The 21,707-nt window shown below is 57.0% G+C and overlaps 1 protein-coding gene and 1 non-coding gene across 3 annotated transcripts in view; one reads left to right on the forward strand and one right to left on the reverse strand.

Annotated features, from left to right (window-relative positions):
- Window positions 1–204: 204 nt before the first annotated feature.
- The window catches only part of IKBKB (inhibitor of nuclear factor kappa B kinase subunit beta), a 51,954-nt gene continuing 30,451 nt past the window's right edge, over window positions 205–21,707 (reverse strand). The window contains exons 6-22 of one of the 2 annotated variants that reach the window (XM_068970001.1): window positions 21,248–21,336; window positions 20,014–20,103; window positions 17,055–17,179; window positions 13,652–13,759; window positions 11,931–12,060; window positions 11,514–11,708; window positions 10,883–10,997; window positions 10,142–10,265; window positions 9,444–9,595; window positions 9,212–9,273; window positions 8,124–8,233; window positions 7,104–7,153; window positions 6,919–7,018; window positions 6,598–6,745; window positions 4,892–5,019; window positions 2,531–2,621; window positions 205–1,488 (exon numbers count right to left, since the gene is read on the reverse strand). In XM_068970001.1, coding sequence (XP_068826102.1) covers window positions 1,423–1,488; window positions 2,531–2,621; window positions 4,892–5,019; window positions 6,598–6,745; window positions 6,919–7,018; window positions 7,104–7,153; window positions 8,124–8,233; window positions 9,212–9,273; window positions 9,444–9,595; window positions 10,142–10,265; window positions 10,883–10,997; window positions 11,514–11,708; window positions 11,931–12,060; window positions 13,652–13,759; window positions 17,055–17,179; window positions 20,014–20,103; window positions 21,248–21,336 — 1,883 coding nt within the window. In that variant the 3' untranslated portion in view covers window positions 205–1,422. Of the gene's footprint in view, window positions 2,622–4,891; window positions 5,020–6,597; window positions 6,746–6,918; window positions 7,019–7,103; window positions 7,154–8,123; window positions 8,234–9,211; window positions 9,274–9,443; window positions 9,596–10,141; window positions 10,266–10,882; window positions 10,998–11,513; window positions 11,709–11,930; window positions 12,061–13,651; window positions 13,760–17,054; window positions 17,180–20,013; window positions 20,104–21,247; window positions 21,337–21,707 lie in introns of both variants that reach the window. The other variant, XM_068970000.1, reaches the window with a different exon arrangement.
- On the forward strand, window positions 3,488–3,560 carry TRNAE-UUC (transfer RNA glutamic acid (anticodon UUC)). The gene has a single exon. It is a non-coding gene; the product is annotated as a tRNA-Glu (tRNA).

Genomic DNA, 21,707 nt, shown 5'->3' on the forward strand with positions numbered 1-21,707 from the left:
TCCTCACCAGTGTTTTCTATATCATGCTTTATCACTCTCCTGTTCTTTGGGCTGTTCATCAGTGTTACATGCACACGAGAGAAAAATAAAAGGTATTGTCAAGCAAGTTGGGGAAACAGTGGATTTAGGCAGAATTAAACCAGTTTATTATCACGGGAGAAGGAAATGGCAACCCACTCCAGTACTCTTGCCTGGAAAATCCCATGGACGGAGGAGCGTACTAGTCCATGGGGTTGCAAAGAGTCGGACACGAATGAGGGACTTCACTTCATTATCACGGGACTTTCCATCCTTCAGTACACCAGTGCACAATGTGAATTTCTAAGAGGCACTTAGCATGAACCGTTGTTGCCCAAACTTCCTGTACATGGAACCCACAGAACCGCCTCCACGGAAGGCACTCTGTGAAACTCTTCTCGTCTGGCTTTCTTCTCCAACCAAACGTGCCTGCCTGGGATCATCCGAGCTCACCGTGCTGTCCCTCTGTTACACAGAGAAGCTTTTGTGAGACAGCAGAGAGGTAGCGCGGACCCTGGCTCCGTTCAATTTCATCAAACGTTCCATTGCAGTTGGGTTTTTGAGTTTGTTAAGTCCTAACCAGAGGTATTATAAAAATAGACAGTGGGATCTGAGTCATGTTGCAAAATAGAGAATCTGTTTTTTAAATACATTCACTAAATAATACCGCGAGAGGATACGAGAGGCGGGACCTCCCCCGCCCCCCCCAAGGCCGCACACGGGGCAGGGCTGTGGGCACAGGGGTCAGCAGGCTCGTGGGTGACAGACATCCTTTCCGTCTTTCCTTCTTCTCCAAGGCAGCTCGCTCCCAGGGACTCTTTGGGACCCGCAGGAAGGGAGATGCTTTTCCCTCCTGGCTCCAGTCATGCTGGCTGGAAGGACCGCAGCCTGGCTGCAGATCGCAGGTGGAAGGACAAACGTTAGCAGCAGTGAGATCAGAGGAGAAAGGAGGATGGGACAGGGCAGGATCCGGGGTTTGGAGGTCTGCTCAAGAGAAGCCGAATCCAGAAACTCGAGCTACGCAGACAGACTTCCTCTGGAGAGCAGGAGGGGTCAGGAGGAGACAGCTGGCACCGAGCGCCGCTCAGACTTCGTCCTGGGAGTCAGTCGGGTGTGGCCACTGAGCCTGGAGCACTCCTCTCCCCTCGCAGGGGCAGTGGCGGCCCCGGAGACATCTCCTACACGCCGCCCCCTGGCATCCACGTCCACTGGGCCTCTGCAGCAGAGGAAATCCAGCGAGCGGACGAGCTGCTGGCTGTGCCCATGGAGGGCCACGCCTTCGGTCCACAGCGACCGTCATGGCTGCTGGAGGAGCGCGATCTCTGTCTGGGTGCCAAGGACGCCGGGCGCGATGACGCTGGGGCCTTGGGCAAGGCGGCCCACTGGGGCCAGGGCCGCCCACCGTCACGAGGCCCGCTCCAGGCCCTGCTGTTCCTCCTCCTCCGACTGCAACCAGCTCCAGTCTAGAGACTGAAAGTCAACGGGCTCATTAACAACCCTGCGGCCACCCAGGTACCTGGTTTTCTTCTTTGGGAGGCAACCAGCACGATTTAGAAGGAAGGCTAGAGCCTTTCATTGACAGTCGAGTTTCTGCAAGAGACCCCAGAGCTGGAGCTATGTCTTCAAGACCGTGCAGGAGCTTATCTTCAGAAGGGCATGGAGCCCCTGAGACTCTGGGCAGGGGATTTAAGTGTGATTCCTGCAGCTCACAGCACTGACCTATGCTCACTGAACGCCCAGGTGCCCAGGGCTCGTCTTAGCTCTGCAGCTCCAGGCTAACCAGGTGGAACCGCCTGGCCAGACTTCCTTTCCCTCTGGCAGAAGCAAATAGGCAGTGCAAGGGTCAAAACATACAGGGCCCAGAGGAGGAAGAGCACCAAGCAGGAGACACGGAAAGCCCCAAACAGCAGGAATGCACTTGAAGAAATAAGAGGTGATTACCATTGGCAGTGACCCCTCCGATCCTTCCCCAAACTGAGAAGTTTCAACAACGCTAGTGTGGGACTGTATTGGAGGAAATGGCCATTAAAACACCCAAGCGAACGATTAAGCATCCTCTCAGAAAGTTCAGCTTTGCCTCGATGTCTCTGCACCTGGACTCATTTTTCTTTAGATCAGCTTCCCTAGAGCTGGGCTTGCTGAGTCCCTAAGCTCCAAGTCCCTGAGAGATGGGGTGGTGACAGCTTTGTCCCTGGAGCCCAGCACCGCACCTCTCACATGCATGCCCAGCAACTGGACAGAAGGGAAGAGCGGGAGAGAGGCCTTCTCCCAGGGATGCTACTGGCCTCATAAGGACCAAGCGCAGTGAGGATGAGAGGAGACAGAGCACGTAAGGTACCTGTGCTTGTTCAACAGTCGTCAGCCCTGTTACCATGATGAATATGAAGGCTGTACCAGAAAATCCCAAGTGTACACTGAGATCAAGGCGGCAGGACGTCGCCTCTCTCTCAGCTTCTCGTTTGCTGCAGAAAAGAAAAGGTGTGGAGCAGCGGGGCTCCCCGTGGGCCATTACCCTCAAACTCTGGTCCTGCTCCTTCATGGTGTCCTGCAGGGCGTTCTCCAGCTGGGTGCACAGGGTGTGAGCTTCAGCCACCAGGTCTTCACTAAAGAAAACGACTGGATTATTAGAACGTGGTCAGTGTGAACTTTTCAAAAGAAATATATTACTATGTACAAATATGCTAAAGGGCTTCTGGAAAGATTTTAAAAATTGAACGATTATTCTGATACTGAGTGTCTTAAAATATATGACACTGCCTCGGCAATTTCATCTGTTCTTCTTGAGCACTGTTATGGAAGCTCAAACCCAGCCGTGAGCATCGCCATTCATAACATGAGAAAGCAGAGGTCTGGCCTAATAAAAAAGTTCAGAGCCAAAGGGATTTCTTAGGCTCTCTCTAAACTGCCACAATCTGAAAATCTCTCCCAGATCACCTGTTTCACAGTTCTTGAAACTGACAAAGGCATACAGACCACGAGAATCCCCCAGGTGTCCTCAGCTCTCTGAGACTGGGAGCAGCGTGTTCTAGGAACTAACTCATCTGCTGCACTCTCGCCTTTCCTATGAGAAATCCACACGTCCCACCTTCTCTACTATAAGAAATCCACATGTCCTGAGAACAGGCGGTGGCTGAGAAAGGCGAGAGCAAAGCAAGCCATCTGTCTTGTTCTAACCTCAGCTCCAGGACGTGGGCAGACAGACGGCAACCTGAGCCCCCAGGACGCCTTTCCTAGAGCTTTGAGGATCTCGTGGAGGAACGGGGACAAACCCAACAGGAAGGGCCCCGCAGTTCCTCCTCTCACCACAAAGGGGGCGCTAGTGGGAGGAGCAGAGCCCAGACTCATCCACCGGCTGGCCACTGCCCAGGCACCAGGCTCTGGGCTGGCCCCAGAGGACCGGGACCTGGTTACCACCCTCAAGGAGCTAACTGGAAGTTGGGGAGAGAATTAAGAATCCAACACGGGGAATTCTCTGGTGGTCCAGTGGTTAGGACTCTGCACTTTCACTGCCGAGGGCCCAGGTTCAGTCCCTGCTCAGGGAAATACATTCTGCAAGCCAAGAGGCCAAAATGAGAAATAGAAAAAAAAAAAAAACCCCAAAACAGTAGAGGATACAAACTCCCCAAGTACAGGAACAGGACTTCTTGAAAACAGCTTTACTGAGATATATTCACAAACCATAAAGTTCACCCGTGTAAGGTGCACGACCACACGCTTCTGGTGCACTTACAGCGTCATGCAACCATCGCAGAGGTCTAGTCCTCGACCGTTTCATCACCCAAGGGGAAACCCTGTACCCGCTGTCAGTCACCGCTCTCCCTCAGCAACCAAGTCTCCTCTCTAGTCTGTAGATCTGCCCTTGGGAATCAGTTTTCACCGTCTCCAGTGCCTGGGGCCCAGCAAGGGAAGGCCCTGAAGAAATGGGTGGGAGGCTGAACCAGAAACAAAAAGCCGCACAGGTGTCTCAGGAACGGAGATCTGTGCGTGTGTGTCTGGGCCACGGAGGGGGTGGGAGGCAGGGCCAGGGTGGAGGGAAGACACCCCGGGGAGGGCATCAGCAGAGCCAAGGACCCGGGGCGCCAGGATGCAGGGGGGTCGGCCCAGCCTGGTTACCCAGGGTTGCCGATCCTGAACCTGCATGTCCAGTGAGAGCCCAGAACCTACTGATGCTGTTGGTCTGAACCAGGCTCCAAGACCCCCAGGCAGAGCCAGGAGCTGCCTGGGAGCGGGGTTGAGCCTGGAGAGGACGCTTGGAGGCTGGAAAAGGCTCAGCCTCGGCCCCGAGGCAGCTGGCTGCCATGGCTGGTCCCTGAATATCCAGAAGAATAACTCGATCAAAACAGTCTCCCATGAAGACAGATTTGACCAGAGGGGACCTGAGGGCAGCACTAGGCTGGAAGCAGAGAGGGAAAACCTCACGGGAAGGGCTCTGAGGCTGTACTCTCAGCTCTGCAGCAGGGGCGTGCGCATCAGGCAGGGCAGGGAGGGGTGAGCAGGGGGTGGAGGGAGGAGGGACCACAGGAGGGACCGGCAGTGCGTGACTGGGGCGCGGTGGCCAGAGGACACCCTCGGGGACCTGCTTCTATGAGCAGATAGCAGGGGATGGATGAGGGGACAGCACAGGGCTGGCCAGCACTGGCCAGAAGGCTCCCATCCAGCAAGAGCAACTCGGCCTCAGATAAGGACACCTGGCTGGGCAGGCCACAAGCAGTGCTGTGAGCAACACACCACATCCACGCCCACGGTGCCCGGCACGGGGGACAGATGCCAAGGGGCGTGCATGGCGCCGCCAACAGGAGACCCGTGCTTCCACGCCCACGACCTCCTGACACGCCCCGGACTTCGGCACTGGACGCCGCGGATGAGGACTCACCTCTTCTCGGCAGCCTCGGGCAAGCTGTCAGGAGCCGTGCAGGGCTGCGACATCAGCTGGCTGGGGTGACTCAGGCGGGAGGTGTTCATGCTGTCCGGGCTCCCGCTGACGGGACCCCGGACCTTGCTCTAGAGGGCAAAACCGGAACGAGAGTCAGCAGTCTGGAGGCAGAGGGATGACTGCGACTCTGCTTCCACGGCAGGGTGTTTTCTCATGAAGACACCTGGCCACGAGACACATGCTCTTCCTGCAGAAATCAGGCAACATCGCCATCTGATGCTTTGCGTTTCGGCTTAGAAACTGCTTCTGCATCTGCAGGTGTAACTTTCTGATTGAGGGTTCTAGACAGAGAGATCTGAGGGTTCTCTCTTTTTTTTTAATCAACCATTGGCCATTTAATTTTAAATTTGGGGGGTTCTAAATACAGAGAGATTTGAGGGTTCTATTTCTTCTTTTTTCATCAACCACTGGCCATTAATTTTGTGGTTTTTGGCTCTGCAGGCTCTTGATTGCAGTTACAGGCTTCTCTCGTTGTGGCAGGCTTAGTTGCCCTGTGGCACGTGGGATCTTAGTTTCCTGACCAGTGAACGAACCCTCGTCCCGTGTTGGAAGGTGGATTCTTTACCACTGCACCACCAGGGAAGGCCCTGAGGCTTCTATCTCGTTAGCTGGATTGCTCAACAAACCCTTACAAGGAAACGAGAAGGAAGGTGCGTTTAATCTTCCCAAGAAGAGAAACACAAGAAGGTCCTAGGTGACTTCCCGTGACTTGCGCCACCTGGGGAGCAGAAGAGGCCGAGGTGTTTTCTGGGCTGCGGCAGCTGGCGCACCTGGAGCAGCGGGCCTCCCTAGCCCGTGGCCGAGCAGCTCTGCCATCAGCCTCCTCAGCCTCCCTGCTGCCTGCCAGCTCGATTCCAAGCTTTTCTTGGCTCTTCTCCAGTCTCTTCTGTGCTGCGGTTTCTCTCTGGGCAGCACTCAGTGGGATCACAGCCACATCGGGATGGTGGGCACTCGCAGAGCGGGCTCAGCGCTGCACGGCACAGGCCTGGCTCAGGGCCCAGCAGGCACACCACTCAGGGGCTGCACGCAGGTCTCCAGGAACCTGGGTTGTGACCTCGTTTCGAAAAAGCACGTTTGCAGATGTAGCTAAGGATCCTATGATGAGATCACTCTGGATTATCTGGGTGGGACCTAAACCCAGGGACAAGTGTTTTTACAAGAGACACAGTAGAGGACTTCCCTGGTGGTACAGCGGATGACAGTCCGCCTGCCTGTGCAGGGGACACGGGTTCAGCCCCTGGTCCAGGAAGACTCCACGTGCGGTAGAGCCGCTAAGCCCGCGCACCCTGGAGCCCGTGCTCCGCAACCAGAGAAGCCATTGTGATGGGAAGCCTGCGCGCTGCCGACTTGAGCGCAGCCCCTGCTCACCGCAAACTAGAGAGAGCGCGGCTGCAGCCACAGAGACCCGGTGCCGCCAAAAAGAAAGAAACTTTAAAGAAAGGGAGAGACTAGAGAAGAGGGCCACACGGGGTCAGAGGCAGAGACTGAAGTGATGCTGCCGCAAACCAAGGAGTGCTGGAGCCAGTGGCGTCTGAGAAGCGGCGAGGAGGGATTCTCCCCTTGAGCCTCCCGAAGGGGCCCGGCTCAGCTGATGTATGGACACCAACCCTGCCGCCTCCAGGACGGGCCCACCTGGGCTCACTCACACACGCAATCTTCAGGAGGTTCCAGAGCTCCTTCTGCCGCTTCTCCTGCAGCCGCACCACCGTCTTCTCGTCCTCGCTCATCAGGCTGACCACCTCCTCCACCTTGGGCAGCAGCTCCAGGGCCTTCTGCTTGCAGACCACGGTCTTACTGTGAAGATCAAGTGCGATGAGTTCCAGCGCGCCCGGGTCAGGGGGAGCAGGACGCGGGCCCCAGCGGGGATGACTCTGCTCGGCCACTGCAGCTGGCAGCTCCTCCAGGGCCCAGGGGAGGGGATGGGGCCTCTTCTCATTCCACCCTCCGAGGGGACAGTGGCCTGATACCTGAGCTGCGTGTAAATCACTCGCACTTTCTTCTCAAAGCCTTGGATTGCCTGGAGGAGCAGCCGCACCATTTCCTGACTGTCACCATCAGTCCGCTGGTCTGCAAAGCGGGACGGAGCCGCACGGTCTGTGGGAGGCCGGTCTGGTGCCCGGGCAGTAGGGGACCCGGTAGGCGGCCCACTCACCTCTCGGTTTCTCCCTCAGCCTGCGGTAAAGCTCCCGCGCCTGCTCTTCTCTGAAACACACAAGGCAGAGGCTCCATCAGCGCTGGAACTACTGCCAGCAGCATCAGCAACTTCTGGAAGCTGGGCGGGCAGCACGTCCCGGCCGGAAGCAAGCACGCTCCCTGGGGATGTCATGGGAGAAACCCACGAGAGAGGAAGACCCGGCTCACTGTCGAAACGCCAACTCAAAGCTCACGGTCAAGACTTCCTGAGAGTCCTCAGGACAGAAGCCTCCTCTGTCCCTCAGCGTTCCCCACCCACCTAGCCCCCACAATTCAGAGGTGTGGGTCCTGAGTTCAGAGAATGTGGCCTCTGAAACTCAAGCCAGGAGCAGACCATGCCCTCCCCAGGGCCCAAACACAGTGAGATGGACTGACGTTTCCAGGGGTTGACTTGTTTGAAAACCAGAGTAAGATAAAACACTGACTAACTTGACAAAATACAGGCTACAGATAATCAGATTTCAAAGACTGGAGCCTCCAGTCCTAAGAATCCTGGCAGAAGCATCAGAGGCCTAGCTGAGCCCCAGGGAGGCTCTCCTGGTGCCCTCGTCTGCTCCCGGAATGCAGGAGGGGCTGCTCTGCCCAGGGAGGGTTCCTGGAGCTGAGGCCAAAGTCCTGATCACAACTCAAATGAAGAGTCAAAGTCCCACCTTCTAAGACTTACCTGGCTCCCTCCCTTCCTACTTCCTGCTTCTCAGGCCACGCCCGGGTTGGGTTATGCTGGGCAGAGGGGCGTCTGACCTGATGCTTTGGAGTTCACGAACCATGGCTCGGGGCGTTATCTGAACTGGTCCCCACAACTGTGAGGTCAGACAGCTCTTCTGTCTCAGGTGAGGCTCAGAGGGACGGAGGTCTGCCCGGGCCCAGCTTCCAGATGTGCCGAGAGGACCTCCTCAGGACCGGGCTGCACAGGAGGGTGTGCTCCAGAGGAGGTGCGCTTTAACAGCCCGCCCGCGCACAGACACACGCACACACTCACAGGTCGTCCAGCGTCCCGCCCTGCTTCCGGCCCATGGGGCTGCGCTGCAGGTCCACGATGTCCGTCTGCAGGGCCATCATCCGCTCCACCAAGTGCTTCACCTCGTTCTCCTGGAGACAGAGCCACGCTGAGACTGAGCCCCGACAGACTCGGCCAGGGACTCCTGAGCCTCACCACGGAGCTTCAACTGCCCGGCTAGAAGGGACACGGCCTTGGGAGTCTGCGGCCAGGATCTGGGCCTGCCACCCGCCAGCTCTGTGGCCCTGGGGCAGGTCACCTGGCCCCAAGCTGCAGTCTCCCCCACCGGAAACTAGGGCAAGATGCGACGGGGCCTGAGGGGACCTGGCCTGGCCCCGGTGTGGAGACGAGCCGGGGCATGCTCCCCTCTAACTTGCCCTTGATCTCAGGGGTTACGCCCACGAGGACAGAGATCGTGGGGAGCGGGGGGCAGGGGTGGAGTGGTGGCTCACGTCCCTGTGCCTGAACAAGGGGTCACCCACCTCGAACAAGGGGCATCAGCACCGATTTACAGAAACAGACACTTCGACACGGAGGGGAGGCTCCCTGCCCGAGTTCACTGGGCAGATGGTGGAAAAGTCCAGGAAAAGGCCTTGGGGCCCAGGCTTCCCCCTGAGCGAGGTCCACAGGGGCACCCCGCCTCCCTGCCTGGCCTCGCAATCAACACTGTTCAGCGGCATCGGATTCACAGCCTTCAGACTTGCCCCTTCGGACCCGTTCCTTCCTACGGGCTCAGTGTCCCGAGGAGGAAGTCAGGGCAACTTCTGACACAACCAAGTACTGCTCCTTTATCCAAGGGCCCTTCTCGCGGGAAGACGTCTGTACTCCCCAGGACATGTCACGTCGTAAGCCTGACTCAAACCTGTGTGGCTCCTGGATTTGCCACACTGGGGACCTCTGCCTGGCACCCCCCACCTCCTTCCAGCAAGTGCTAGCTGAGAGCAGAGAGCCTGGCGAAGAAAATGTGATTTTTTGACACAGAAGCTGGACCAAGCGCTCAGTGAGAAAGGGGAAAGATGGCAGGGAAGAGGGTGCCCTCAGCAGGGCTGGGAACCCAGGGAGCCTCCTACCCGTCCGCAGAGCTCCACGGCCTGCTCCATCTCCCTCCAGGCGAGCAGCAGCTTGTCCGACGCTGGAGGAAAAACACGGAGGGGAAAACAAAAGTTAAAAAAAAAAAAATGAAAACACCCCAAAACCAAGAAAGTAAAAAGGCACTCCATTATAAGACAAAAAAAAAAAAAAAAAAAACTTGAGAAAGAATTTTAATGGTCTCTCCAGATTGACTGCAAAGGACACACTCACTGATTCCAAACTCTGTCTGCTCCCTGTACTTCTCCAGGTCAATCTGGATGCTGGTTTTAAAGAAGTCCAGCTTGGCCTTGAGCTGCTGAGACATGGAGGCCATGGAGTTCTTCATCTTGGACAGACAGCTATTGTTCCGCAGAAGATTCATCCTGCAGGGGCCCCCAAGAGACACACCACGGGCGTGTTTGGGATCCAGGTACCACTTCCCGGACCATAATAAAAGTGGCCTCCAACACCTTGGCAGGCCCCTGCTATAATTAGTATAAGCACAACAAGTGCAGCCACTTATAACCATCACGACAATTTCCTGGCCCGTAACGATGGGTGAGGCTCTGCTCCGAAACTAGAATTAGGTGAAGTGCCACGCAAAGGAACCCAGACCAGCCACAACCTGGGGAAAGAGTCAGCCTGGCCCGGCAGGGTGGCCGACCCACAGTGGAGCTGGGCCAGCCCTCCGGCCGGCCGCCCCCCACCCCGTCCACAATCCTGGTCCGCGTGCTGACCACATGTGCCTGTTGGGTCTAACAGGCCCTCCCTCCATCCTGCCCACCGATGGCTTCCCACCCTTCCAGAGCAGCGTCTTCCCTCCTGCCCCTCCCGATAGCGGCTGACCCTGGGGCCCCGCCTCGGCCCCCGCCCCGCGGCCAAGCCACAGGGCACTCCGGGCACGTGGTGCCCTGCAGCTGGGCACCTACATGGCCGCGCGCTGGCCCTGCTGCAGGCGGCTGCAGTCTTCCTTCAGGGCCTGGATGCTGTGCCAGACTTGGCCCCACACCTTCCGCAGCTGGAAGAACGGGAGGTTCCTCTTGGGCTCTTGCACTGAATGGAAACACAGGCGACGGTCAGGGCGCAGTGCCTGCGGTGGACGACAGCATCCCACCCCTGGAGCCCGCTGGCTCAGCCACACTGTTCGGTTATGTAACGGCTCGGCTATTATACAACCGCCTTGGGTGTTGAGCCTGCTTCCTGTTGCTCACTTTTGCGCCCCGGGGTACACACACGTCCAAATTTACAGATGCACAGAACACCTTGGAAGGAAGACTCAGGAGTCTGGTGGCAGTTTTCCCTGGGAAACTGGGGACACGGAGGAGCTTACTCTTCACTGTATTGTTCTATTGTACCTTTTGGTATCTTGTGCATATATTAATTACTAACGTACAAAGACAATTTCACAAACAAAATGGTTTTGCGATTCAAGGTCAACAGCCTGTGGGCCATCTTCTCTGTCCCGTTTAGATGAGGCTGAAATTAACTGAAGATGCCCTGTCCTGCCTCCGGTGGGGCTGCTTCTCACATGTACGACTGAAGACGGCTCTCTGAGGACCGGGTGGACTCGCCTGCTTGGGGGGACCCCTCTTTTGGGCCAGGGCTCTCCCCCTAGCTTTGTCCCAAGAGCTACAAGGGATCATTTTTTAAAAAGAATAGGCCGTGCTTACGGATGCAGCTGACGCTTTCAGGCTGGGGCTGTGGGGAGACCTGGCTTTCATAGGTGACCCTGCTGTTGTCAAAGAGGAAAACGAGGTCCATGTCCAGCGTGCGGCCCTCGTTCAGCTGCAAAGGGACCAGAGGCAAAATGAGGTCTCGCGGCCCCCACCCCACCGTCCCCCAAGAAGCGGGAGACTACAGAGCATGCTCGGCCAGGACGCGCCAGGCGCCCACCAGGCCTCTCCCAGCACCTCTGGCCTCTACCGCCCTTGGCTGTTCCCTTTACACTTATTACCTGACGCACACCTCGTCTACAGCGCAGTACGTTCTGCTCTATCCTGTCTTTACCGTGTCACTCAGATGCCTGCAATCTCCTTTACTGTCCAATGCCTCTTCCCCTGTGTTAAATTTGCAGCTAATTTTGTGCAGTGGTCAGCACGGTACCGCACATGACGGGGTCAAAAACAGTTTCAGTTGACGTGGAAGAATGAAGCATCGCTTTGGCAGCAAGAGCAAAAGGCACTCCCAGTGGTCTGGAAGGTACAGTGCGGGGCGATCCATGTCCCCTACCAAGTCCGCGGGATCTTGCGTTCCCACCTTGGAATGGGCGGCCGCCTGGCGCCCGCAGAAGGCCAGGCTCACCTTGCCATCTGAGAGGCACTGGGCCGCGGGCTTGTCGGGGATCAGGGCCAGCCCCGCCTCCTGCAGCAGCTCCTGGTCCTCCTCGAGGATGCCTGTGTCCTGGCGGATGCGGGCCTTCAGGCTCTGCAGGCTCTCGTCCTCGGTCACGGGGTAGGTGTGCAGGGTGCCCGTGACCATGTTCAGGACATGAAGCAGCTGCAAAAACCCGGGGGGTCACGGGAGGCATGGCTCAACGGGGACGCCTGCCTGCTGGCCCGGCTTCTCGGAGGCCCCGCCTGGGGTCCGCCCCCCGGAGTCTTTCCCCTCCTGTGAGTCCCTGGAGATAGCCTCACAACCTATCAGTCAGCAAGGGTCCCATCACACCCTCACAGGGGTCAGGGGGGCCCACGGCCTGGGGCAGACTGGGTACAGGCTCACCTTCAAGTTCAAGATGTCGTCCAGGGCCTTGAAGCAGCCGTTGGGCCCGTAGACGGGGTCGGTGCCCCTCTGGCGCGGGTGCCACATCAGCATTAGCTGCAGCCACTTCTCCAGCCGCTGGGCCAGGACGCTGAGGGGGCGGGGGAGTGTGTGTGCATGTGTGCGCGCATGTGCGCGAGCACAGCGCCACCTTCCGATTCCACGTGTGTGCGTGCGCGAGGCCCAGCGCCAGCTTCCCGCCCATCGTGTGTGGGTGCGAGGCCAGCACCAGCTTCTCATCCCACGTGTGTGGGCAAGGCCCAGCGCCAGCTTCTTGTCCCATGTGTATACGTGCATGTGCGTGTGCGAGGCCCAGCGCCAGCTTCCCGCCCAACATGTGTGCATGCACTCACGCACGTGCCCGAGGCTCAGCACCAGCTTCTTGTCCCATGTGTATACGTGCACGTGCGTGTGCGAGGCCCAGTGCCAGCTTCCTGCCCGACGTGTGTGCATGTGCGTGTGCGAGGCCCAGCACCAGCTTCCCATCCCACGTGTGTGCACACCCACGCACGTGCACGAGGCCCAGCACCAGATTCCTGCCAGACGTGTGTGTGTACGTGTGTACGTGCAAGGCCCAGCACCAGCTTCCCATCCCACGTGTGTGCATGCATTTGCGTGAGGCCCAGCACCAGCTTCCCGGTGCACGTGGGTACTGAAAAACACACACGCTTCTCCCGCCCCACGTGACCATCGCGGTTTGGGGCCAAAGTGATCCCTGAGGCTTAACCACCCTGAGGAAGGGTGAGCCTTCCCTTAACAAGATGAATTGCTCGGGGGCTTGACCCCTGCCCCCCCGGATCTGGACAAACACCCTCCCGGCGGGGGCCTCTGGGCAGAGGGCCATGAGAGACCCTCCAGGCAGCTTTCCAGGCACTGAGCAGCCCCCTCCCCCAGCAGGAGCACTGCCCGACGATCTGGCCCCACACCACCTGTTCGATCCACGTTGTCAGTCGCTTCCTGGAAAGCGTCTGAGGGGTCCACACCGCACTGCCGGGCGCCCCCAGCACCCGTCCCTGCCCCCCAACAGAAGCCCTCCAGAGGCCAACATCGCTACCCGCTGCCTCTCCCTGGCCGCCCCCAAGTTTTTTCCCCTTGAAGAGCCTTCCTCTTCATCAACCTGCCCTGCCTATCGGTCCAGATCCTTCCAGGAAGTTCCAGCTCAGCTCCTCCACAGGGGACCCCCTCCCCATCCTCCAAAGACTCATGGAAACTGAGCCGTGCGCCTTGGCATTGGGCTGCTGGCTGCTGTCTCCTGAACCATCTCCCAGTTCTGTTAAGATGACCTGATGGCTCATATTCTGGCTCTGAGACCAGACTGCTATGCTGTTCAAAATGCAAAGGTTTATCTGTTGGCAAAAACACAGTGCCAGGCTGAAGAAGGACAGGCAAAGAGCATAAGGGGCAATTCCCTACCCTTCAGAGGTTTACGGCTGACCAGGAGCTAAGCCCTCTGTCAGACCAAACGCCTGCAAGGCAGAGCCACCACGGGTGAGGAGGGCGACAAGTGTGCTGGGAACCGAGGAGGTGACTCCAGATGGGTGGGGTGGGGACGGTGTGCTAAGACCGAGATGGACGACGGCAGGACCGGGGGGTCAGAGCTGCCGGGGACGTCAGCCCCGACCCCCATCTTTAGGAATGAAGGACCGGCCGCAGAGGTGGAGGAGGAGAGGCCGGGGACGTACCTGTTGAGGTTGTTGGGGTGCGGCAGCGAGCTGGAGAACTTCACGGCCCCGTTCAGGTCCTCGCTCACCACGATGTCCATCTCGCTCTTCTGCCGGACTTTGGAGTGCCTGTGGACGTGGGGGGACCATCGCGCTGCGTGTAGTGACCCTGATGTCAGTGGGCACCCAACAGCCCCTTACACGGGTGACCTTCCACTTGACAACCAGACAGGATCCCCCAGGGGTCTACTGAACCACTTGTGAGGCCCAGCAACCCGCTGGGACGCTTCTTTGTGAGGTTAAGGGCGTCGGTACTACCCGGTGAGAGTCAGGAACCCACGGGCTTGTACCGCTGTCTCCTGACCTCACCCCGGCCCATCCGGCTTGTTCTTTTACTTTCCATCTAACACAGAGAATGAAGACAGGACGTTTGCACTACGGTCCCTTCACGTGCCACCTGCACACACCACACACTTCCCTCTAAATGCAATGGCTATGCCTGACTTCTGAAGGCAAGTGAAGTGCTAACGTTTTCCAACTAGGAGACCCTTTAGACGTATCTGAAATAGTGTTTAAGGAAAAAAGATTTTAAACTGGCCTCACATATTCCCAGCGACAAGGGTGATGACGGGAGTCTGAACAACGCTTCACAGAGAATCAAGCGCTGACAGTGAAGGCACCCTTCTCCACCCGACACCTCTGTGGGGTAGGCAGTTTTCAGCCCCCCGTCCCCCACCCTCACCAGGTGAGGAAATGGCCTGCCCGAAGTTGCACTAGAGAAAGACGGAACCAGGGGCTTGGAGCCAAGCCCAGCTGCTCCTGCTACTCTGTCTGAATGCCTGCGTCCTTCCTTTCCAGAAAGACGTTAGAGATTCAGATGGAAAATGCTTTAGCCTGAAGCCTCATTGGCCGGGGGGGGGGTAAACTGACCCACGTGGAGCACACGGAGCCTGGAAGAGCCAGGGTGTGGCTCGAACCTGCCTGCTGGAAGTCAGACTGTCATCACACACGGTGAGATGGTGCTCTACAGAAACCCAAGTCTGTCCACGGGAAATTACACGGATAAATGAAAGGACACAGTGAGTGAAACGCTTACTGCTTAGGCTGGTCCTAAAATGTATTTTCAAGACTGGTCCTTCAAAGCAGCTTTATGATAGGATAATAAAGCTCAAATTGCATTTGTTCTGAAATTACTATCTATCTGCCGTTTGAGACAAGAGTGAAATCGTTAAAGTTGCCTAAGGCAGTACAGGCAGACCAGACAGGCACGTCTCACAGACTCTCGGGTTTCAGAGATGCGTGCTTGGAAGTGGTCACCTGGCCTCCCAGCAACGTGAGGGAGGCTGACTCTGCAGACAGCAGGGCCATCAGGGATGGTTTCAAATGGCATTTCCTCTAGTTCTGATGGATTCTGATTCACCTTGCTATAAATAATGGAACGCTCAACATTTGAACAGAACTGCAGTCATCCCTCGGTGAGTTAAATACACGACGCGTGTACAGTTTGATGGTCGCATGATGCGGTGTGACTGTTAACGCAAGGAGCTAAGTCAGCGCGGCAGAGCCCAGCTCAGGGCGCTGCTTGTGCTACCATCAGTCTCCACGGGAGGGCGCCCTCCGCCACGTCACCAGGCCCCTCGGGCACGGAGACCGAGCCTGGTTCATCCTTTCCTGTGTCTGGTGTGTAAACGGTGACCGAACTGGACTGCGTCACAGAAAGCTACTCTTTTTGAACGGATTTCAAAGGCTACGTCTTGGTCTTACAAATAAACATTCTCACGATGTGAGTACCTGTGTCCTTTGAGACAGCCTGTGTTTTTGGTACTTCCAGGAAGATACTGAGAAACATGACATCAGCCAGAGCTGCCCCACAAAGGGGGCAGGGGGAGAGGACCTTTGCATGTTCCTGCTGGAGATGCTATTTATACAACCTTTCTGTGGAGCACGTTGTTAGTACAAACCAAAAACCCTGAACATGTGTACGATCTGGTATGTTGATCCCATTTCTAGGAACTTATCCCAGGGAAATAACTGTGGATGGACTGGGATTTCCCGGAGTTGTTTTAGTTAAGTGTGAAAGGCAGGTTCTATGAGAGTATGTATGGTAACCTACTTTGTTTTTTGAACAAACAGGCACACAGAAGAAGAGTCTGGAGACGGAGGAATGTTAGTGGCGGCGGGAGGAGATTCTCAGTGTAAAAACCCTGGAAGAGCACTCACAGGGCGGCGTGCCTGCGACGTCATCACCGAGGTGAGAAGGGGTGAAATCCACCAACGAGCCAGCGGGCAGATACATGCCCGCTCACTTGTGGGTGTACAAAACATCCCTGAGGTGGACCCAAAGCCAACAGTGCCAGGCGTCTGTGGGTCGGGAGGAACCAAGCAGGTGGCGAGGGATGACCTTTCCCTCTTCTGCCTTCTGAAGGATGAACCCCGTGAACTCAGCGCTGCTCCAAACACTAAGACTGGAGGTAAAGAATTCTGGACAATGGCTCTATCGCTTCAGTTAGCGTGTGGCCCCTCAAAGAATCACTGTGAATGAACCCTAATTGGTTCAAGGGAACATTAACTTTTAAATGATGCGTTTCAGTAATGATTAACTTTTATGTATATAATGAACCACATATTAGTACTACAATTAGAAGAAAAGTTTAAAAATACAGAGTAGTTTTTAAAACCTTGATCATATTCCTTATTAGAAAGTATCTTTTCGGCAGTGTACTCGGTTCACTGTCTGATGCTTTTAAAACCAAATTTCATAGTTTCTGGTCTTATGTTTAGATCTTTAATCCACTTTGAGTTTATTTTTGTGTATGGTATTGGAAAGTGTTCTAGTTTCATTCTTTTATCAATACAGTATATTAACACATATATGGAATTTACGACGGTGGTAGCAATGATTCTTTATGCAAAGCAGTGAAAGAAACACAGATATCAAGAATAGACCATCGGACTACATGGGAGAAGGTGAGGGTGGGATGATATGAGAGAACAGCCCTGAAACGTGTATACTGCCGTATGTAAAAAAAAAAAAATTGTACTGAGGTGCAGTAAAATTTGTCAACAATAAACTTTCACATACATACGTCTCATTATTTGTCATGTGAACATACCTTTAGCTTGTTTACCACCACACACACACACACACACACACACACACACACACTCTGTAAACACACTGGCTTCCTGCCCTGCGCAGAGCAGTCATTTACATGGACTAGATTTAAGGCTGTTAAGGTTCAGAATCCAGGGCTCTTGGAGCTCAGGCTGTGCTCACGCCGGGTCCCCACAGGACTTCCTCGGGGTGACAGGTCACAGGGGTCTCAGGCCCGGCCTGGGGCACCCCACGAGACTGGGAAGGTGAGGCGGTGTCTGGCAAAGGCGGGGGACACCCTCCCGGGGGGCAGGCCCACGGCTCACTCACCACTGCACCGGCTGCCAGTTGGGCAGGAACGGCCGGAAGCCAGTGATGCACTCGAAGGCCAAGGTGCCGAAGCTCCAGTAGTCCACCGTCACCGTGTACTTCTGCTGCTCCAGCAGCTCAGGGGCCTGCGGGGCGGGGTCACGCTCGAGCTGAGCCGCGGAAGGGCTGTCACGACGGGGGCACCTGGGCCTGCCCCACGCTCCCCGGATCCCGTGCTGAGGGGCCACCACGGTGGGGGCGCCCGGGCCTGCCCCATGCTCCCCGGACGCCGTGCTGAGAGGCCACCATGGTGGGGGCGCCTGGTGCCCCGGCCTGGCCCACGCTCCCCGGATGCCGTGCTGCGGGGCCACCACGGTGGGGGTGCCCGGGCCTGCCCCACGCTCCCCGGACCCCGTGCTGAGAGGCCACCATGGTGGGGGTGCCCGGGCCTGCCCCACGCTCCCTGGACCCTGTGCTGAGGGGCCGCCAGGGTGGGGGCACCCAGGCCTGCCCCACGCTCCCCGGACCCTGTGCTGAGGGCCACCACGTTGAGGGCGCCCGGCATCCGGGCCTGCACACGCTCCCCCGACCCCACGCTGAGGGAGGAGGTGGCCACGAATCGGGCAGTGGAACCTAGACTCTCTGATCTCATCCCATCCCGGGGCTGAAACAAGGGCCTTCGGCAGAGGTGAGGGGGGGTTGAGGTGTGCTGTGCACCCTTCTCCCGGGCACCGTGCAGGGCCACAGGGGAAGTGACCCAGGCCACACACACCCAGGCACAGTGTATGCAATGAATGCCGGCCATCCCCCTAACACGGTCCATGGTCCCCGATGGGACAGAATGTCACAGTCGAGCAGGAAAGGCCAGCTCCCCAAGCAGTCAGCCTGGGGTGACAGGAAGCTTCCCAGCACAGGCGGGGTGTGGCCGGCTCGGGATGCCCGAGAGCAGACGTGCCAGAAAGGACCCTGAGGAGCGGAGGCGTGCAGGCAGGACATGAAGGACCACAAGCCAAGACGAAACGTGTGGGACGATCAGGTCGGCCTCTGTGTCTGGTTCTGGACAGAAGTTCTGGCCCCGCGAATCGTCAGAGCTCGGGCCCTGCATTCATTGCCATTGAGCCAACAAGGGGTCCAGAGGACACAGGGCAGGACCCCCAGGACCCTACTCCGTGGGCACAGGTGCTGAGTCACAGCCCCAGGTCCCCACCCTGAAACCTCTACGCCCCCAGAGCAGGGGATAAAAGGACAGCGTCCACTGCCCAGCGGGGGTTAATGGGAAGTGTGGATGCACTCACAAGGACCTCAGTGACTGCTTTTTCTCTTTTTTATGTAAGACCCAGGTAGGCTGTTTAAGCCCACGGGGCCCAGTGGCTTTCAACTTCCTTTTTCTGTCATGAACTGCAGACCCCGTTATTCAGCCCACGTTTCCCGGTCGTCATTTGCATGCAATCTAGCACTAAGTCCTGCTGAGCCGGTTCCGGGCCCTGTGTTTTTTGCTGTTGTTATTTGTTTGCTTGTGTTTTTTTTCCCACACTGCGTGGCTTGTGGGATCTTAGTTCCCTGACCAGGGATCGAACTCTGGCCCTTGGTGGTGAAAGTGCGGAGTCCTAAGCTCCCTGCGGAGGCCCCTCTCTCAGGCACTTCTTGAGCCGTCCTCCACATCCTGATGGCTGCCCACCAGCTCAGACTAGCCCACCCCAACGGCCGCTATACCACTCGCCCACTGCCTGCAACTCACCCTCCACATTGTGCCAAGTGTGGTCTCTTCCGAAGGTAAACCTGATTCCTCTCACGCCTAAGACCCTTCACCACCCCTCCAGAGGTTTCAGGATCAAGTCTGGAGTCTCTAACGCAGCCAGCGAGGCTCTGAATGACCTGTCCCCCACCTTCCTCTCCAGCCTCAACCGGAGATGGCCTCCTCCTTCTCTGGTTCCGGCCATGCCTCCCGGGTGCCTCCTGCTGCCCCACCGCCTGGAACTCCCTCTTCGCCCCCAAGTCCCTGGATGTGCAGGCAGCACCAGGCCCTCCTAGCATGTCACAACGCCCCACGCTCTCTCTCCCTTAGCAGTCCTTATCATCCCTCCAATCGCTTCACTATCTGTGTATCAGGGGCATGTCTGCCTTCCTCCTAAACTCTAAAACAACACTTGCAGCATGTCTGCAGGAAGTGAGGAAGAGCTTCCAGGAAAGATAGGTTTGGGAAGCACTGGGTTCCAAGCGAAGTGGCTTTCTTAGTATAAGAAAGAAATATATTTAAGTGCAAGTTTGATGTATGAAGCAGGGCACCCAGAGCCAGCGCCCTGGGACAACCTGGAAGGATGGGGTGGGGAGGCAGGCAGATGGGTGGGGGACTCAGGATGCGGGGGACACGTGCATGCCTGTGGCCGATTCGTACTGATGTGCGGCAAAAACCATCACACTACTGTACAGCAATTATCCTCCAATTTAAATAATTTTTTAAAAACCCTTAAATATATGCATGTGCAATGTGGCACCCCCGCCCCTCAAAAAAAATAAAACATAAAAAGGAAAAACTACAGGTGATCAGTATTTCTTGGGTGAATGGGGGACTCAAATAGAGCCACAATATTTAGACCAAGTAAGAAGACGAAAGGGTGGGAGCTGGAAGCCAGCCCTCTCCTCGTGGCCCCTGAGATGCAGTGTGGGAACGAAGGCCCCTTTGGAGCAGCAGGAACCTGGTTTACACTCTCTGGGCTGAAACACGGCAGCACAGGGGGTCACGGGACATGCACGGGCCCAGGAGCAGAGCCCTTTAGACACGAGAGGATGACCTCGCCCCTCCACAGGGCCTCTGGGAGGATGAGGAGTCTGACCTCACACACCAGCGTGTTTCCTGTGCATCCAGGAATCATCCAGAGAGCCGGCAAGCTCAGCCGGCAGAAGGCGAGGAAAGCAGAGCCCTGCGGCCAAGGCCTCCCGAGAGAGGCTGACGCGCAGACCCGGGAACCCCGCCTCTTACCAGGTACTGCAGGGTCCCCACGAAGGACGTGCAGAGGCTGCCCTGGTCCAGCTCCTTGGCATATCCCAGGTCAATAATTTTGTGTATTAACTGGAAGAAAAAGCAGGGAGGGAGAGACATCTGAGGGCTATGCGAGTCCGCTGTCCTTCAAGAGTCCCGAGCACCTCTGCTGGCGCAGAGGGTGTATTTCTGAATTCCCAGTGCTAAGACCCTAAGCTCCTAAGGACTGCCGAATAGGCAGGAGAACGCCTTAGATCCAGTAGGTTCAGGCAAAAGAAACAATGTAAAAACGCCAGGCGCGTGTCCTCCCTTGCCTGGCAAGCACCTGCTGGAGGAAGGTCAGAATCGGGAGACCACGCACTGGCCATCGGGACTGCGAACCCCGGACTTGCCGTGACGCGGAGGACCAGGTGCGGTTCCTTCTCAGTAAACACTTTAAATTCTCCAAGCTCCAATGGACTCCCGGGAATGAGTGTGAACAGGGACAGAGGTGAGGGCCAGGACGGGCGTGGGTTACGCTGACGGAAGCCACGGGGGAGAGATCAGACAGCCCACGGCTGAGTGACTGCATTCCACTTGTCTGAGCCCTGCTCACCACCCAGCTGAACAAACACGGCCCAGCCCTGCGGGGTGGTGACCCCACACCTGAGCGGCGGGGGCCCCTCGAGAGCTCTGGGCAAACTGCAGGATAGACCGGGCCAGCTCCAAATACATCCTTTCGGCCACATCCAGAACCCACCTACAGCTGGATTCCCTGTGAGCTTCAAAAGCTGAGGCTCCCAAACAAATGGAAAACAAAAAAAAAGTCAGTTTCCAAGAAGTATGAGGCCCCAAGGCCAGAGGGGGTGGCAGTTGGAAGACAAACACTATTTTTCTTATCAGATTCCTGCAACTTGGGATGGTTAACAGTGTGGTCCGTTCAAACTGGCTTCAACCTGCAAGCCAGAACTTGGTGCTGGATTTTGTTTCGATTCAAAGAGCGCTCCCAGAGAATCAAAAGCAAATGCGTGAGCAAGGAAACCCAAACATAAGCAGGCACGCAAAGCACATTCCTCACCCTACTGCCTGCCCCCAGCTGCTCAGCCCAAGCTCCCCCGCCCCCCCGCCCCCTCACTCTCTGCTCCTGGCCCCCCCTCCCCTGCCCCTCCCTGAGGCTGGCCCGCAGGGTCACTCACTCTCTGCTCCTGGCCCACCCCCCCGCCCCTCCCCGAGGCTGGCCCGCAGGGTCACTCACTCTCTGCTCCCCTTGCTGCAGGACAATGTTTTCTGGCTTCAGATCCCGATGGATGATTCTGTTCTCATGAAGGTATCGAAGTGCAGAGGCTGAGAGGGCGGAAAGGGGAGTGAGTTCCCGTTAAGCCTGGACAATGCCTTTCACTCGGCATTGCCTCCCCAGTGAAAAATGGTTATCTCGTGTCCTGGATACACACCCCGACTCCGTGCAGGGGCTCGCAGTGAGGGGCGGTGGGGGACAGGCCCACAGATGCCCCATTGGTGAAGGTAGGGGGACCTGGCTATGTGAGCAGAACTCGGGCCTGCACCAGAATCTGCCTGGTTCACGAAAAGAACTCTAAGCCTTCCATCCATGAGGTCACCACCTCCCCTCTCGAGCAGCGGTTCTCAAACGGCACTGCCCGGTCCAGCAGCATCAGACCTGGTACACAGAAACGCCAAATCTTCGGGTCCCGCCCCAG

Source organism: Capricornis sumatraensis, chromosome 4 (genome assembly GCF_032405125.1).
Source record: "Capricornis sumatraensis isolate serow.1 chromosome 4, serow.2, whole genome shotgun sequence".
Lineage (NCBI taxonomy): Eukaryota > Metazoa > Chordata > Mammalia > Artiodactyla > Bovidae > Capricornis > Capricornis sumatraensis.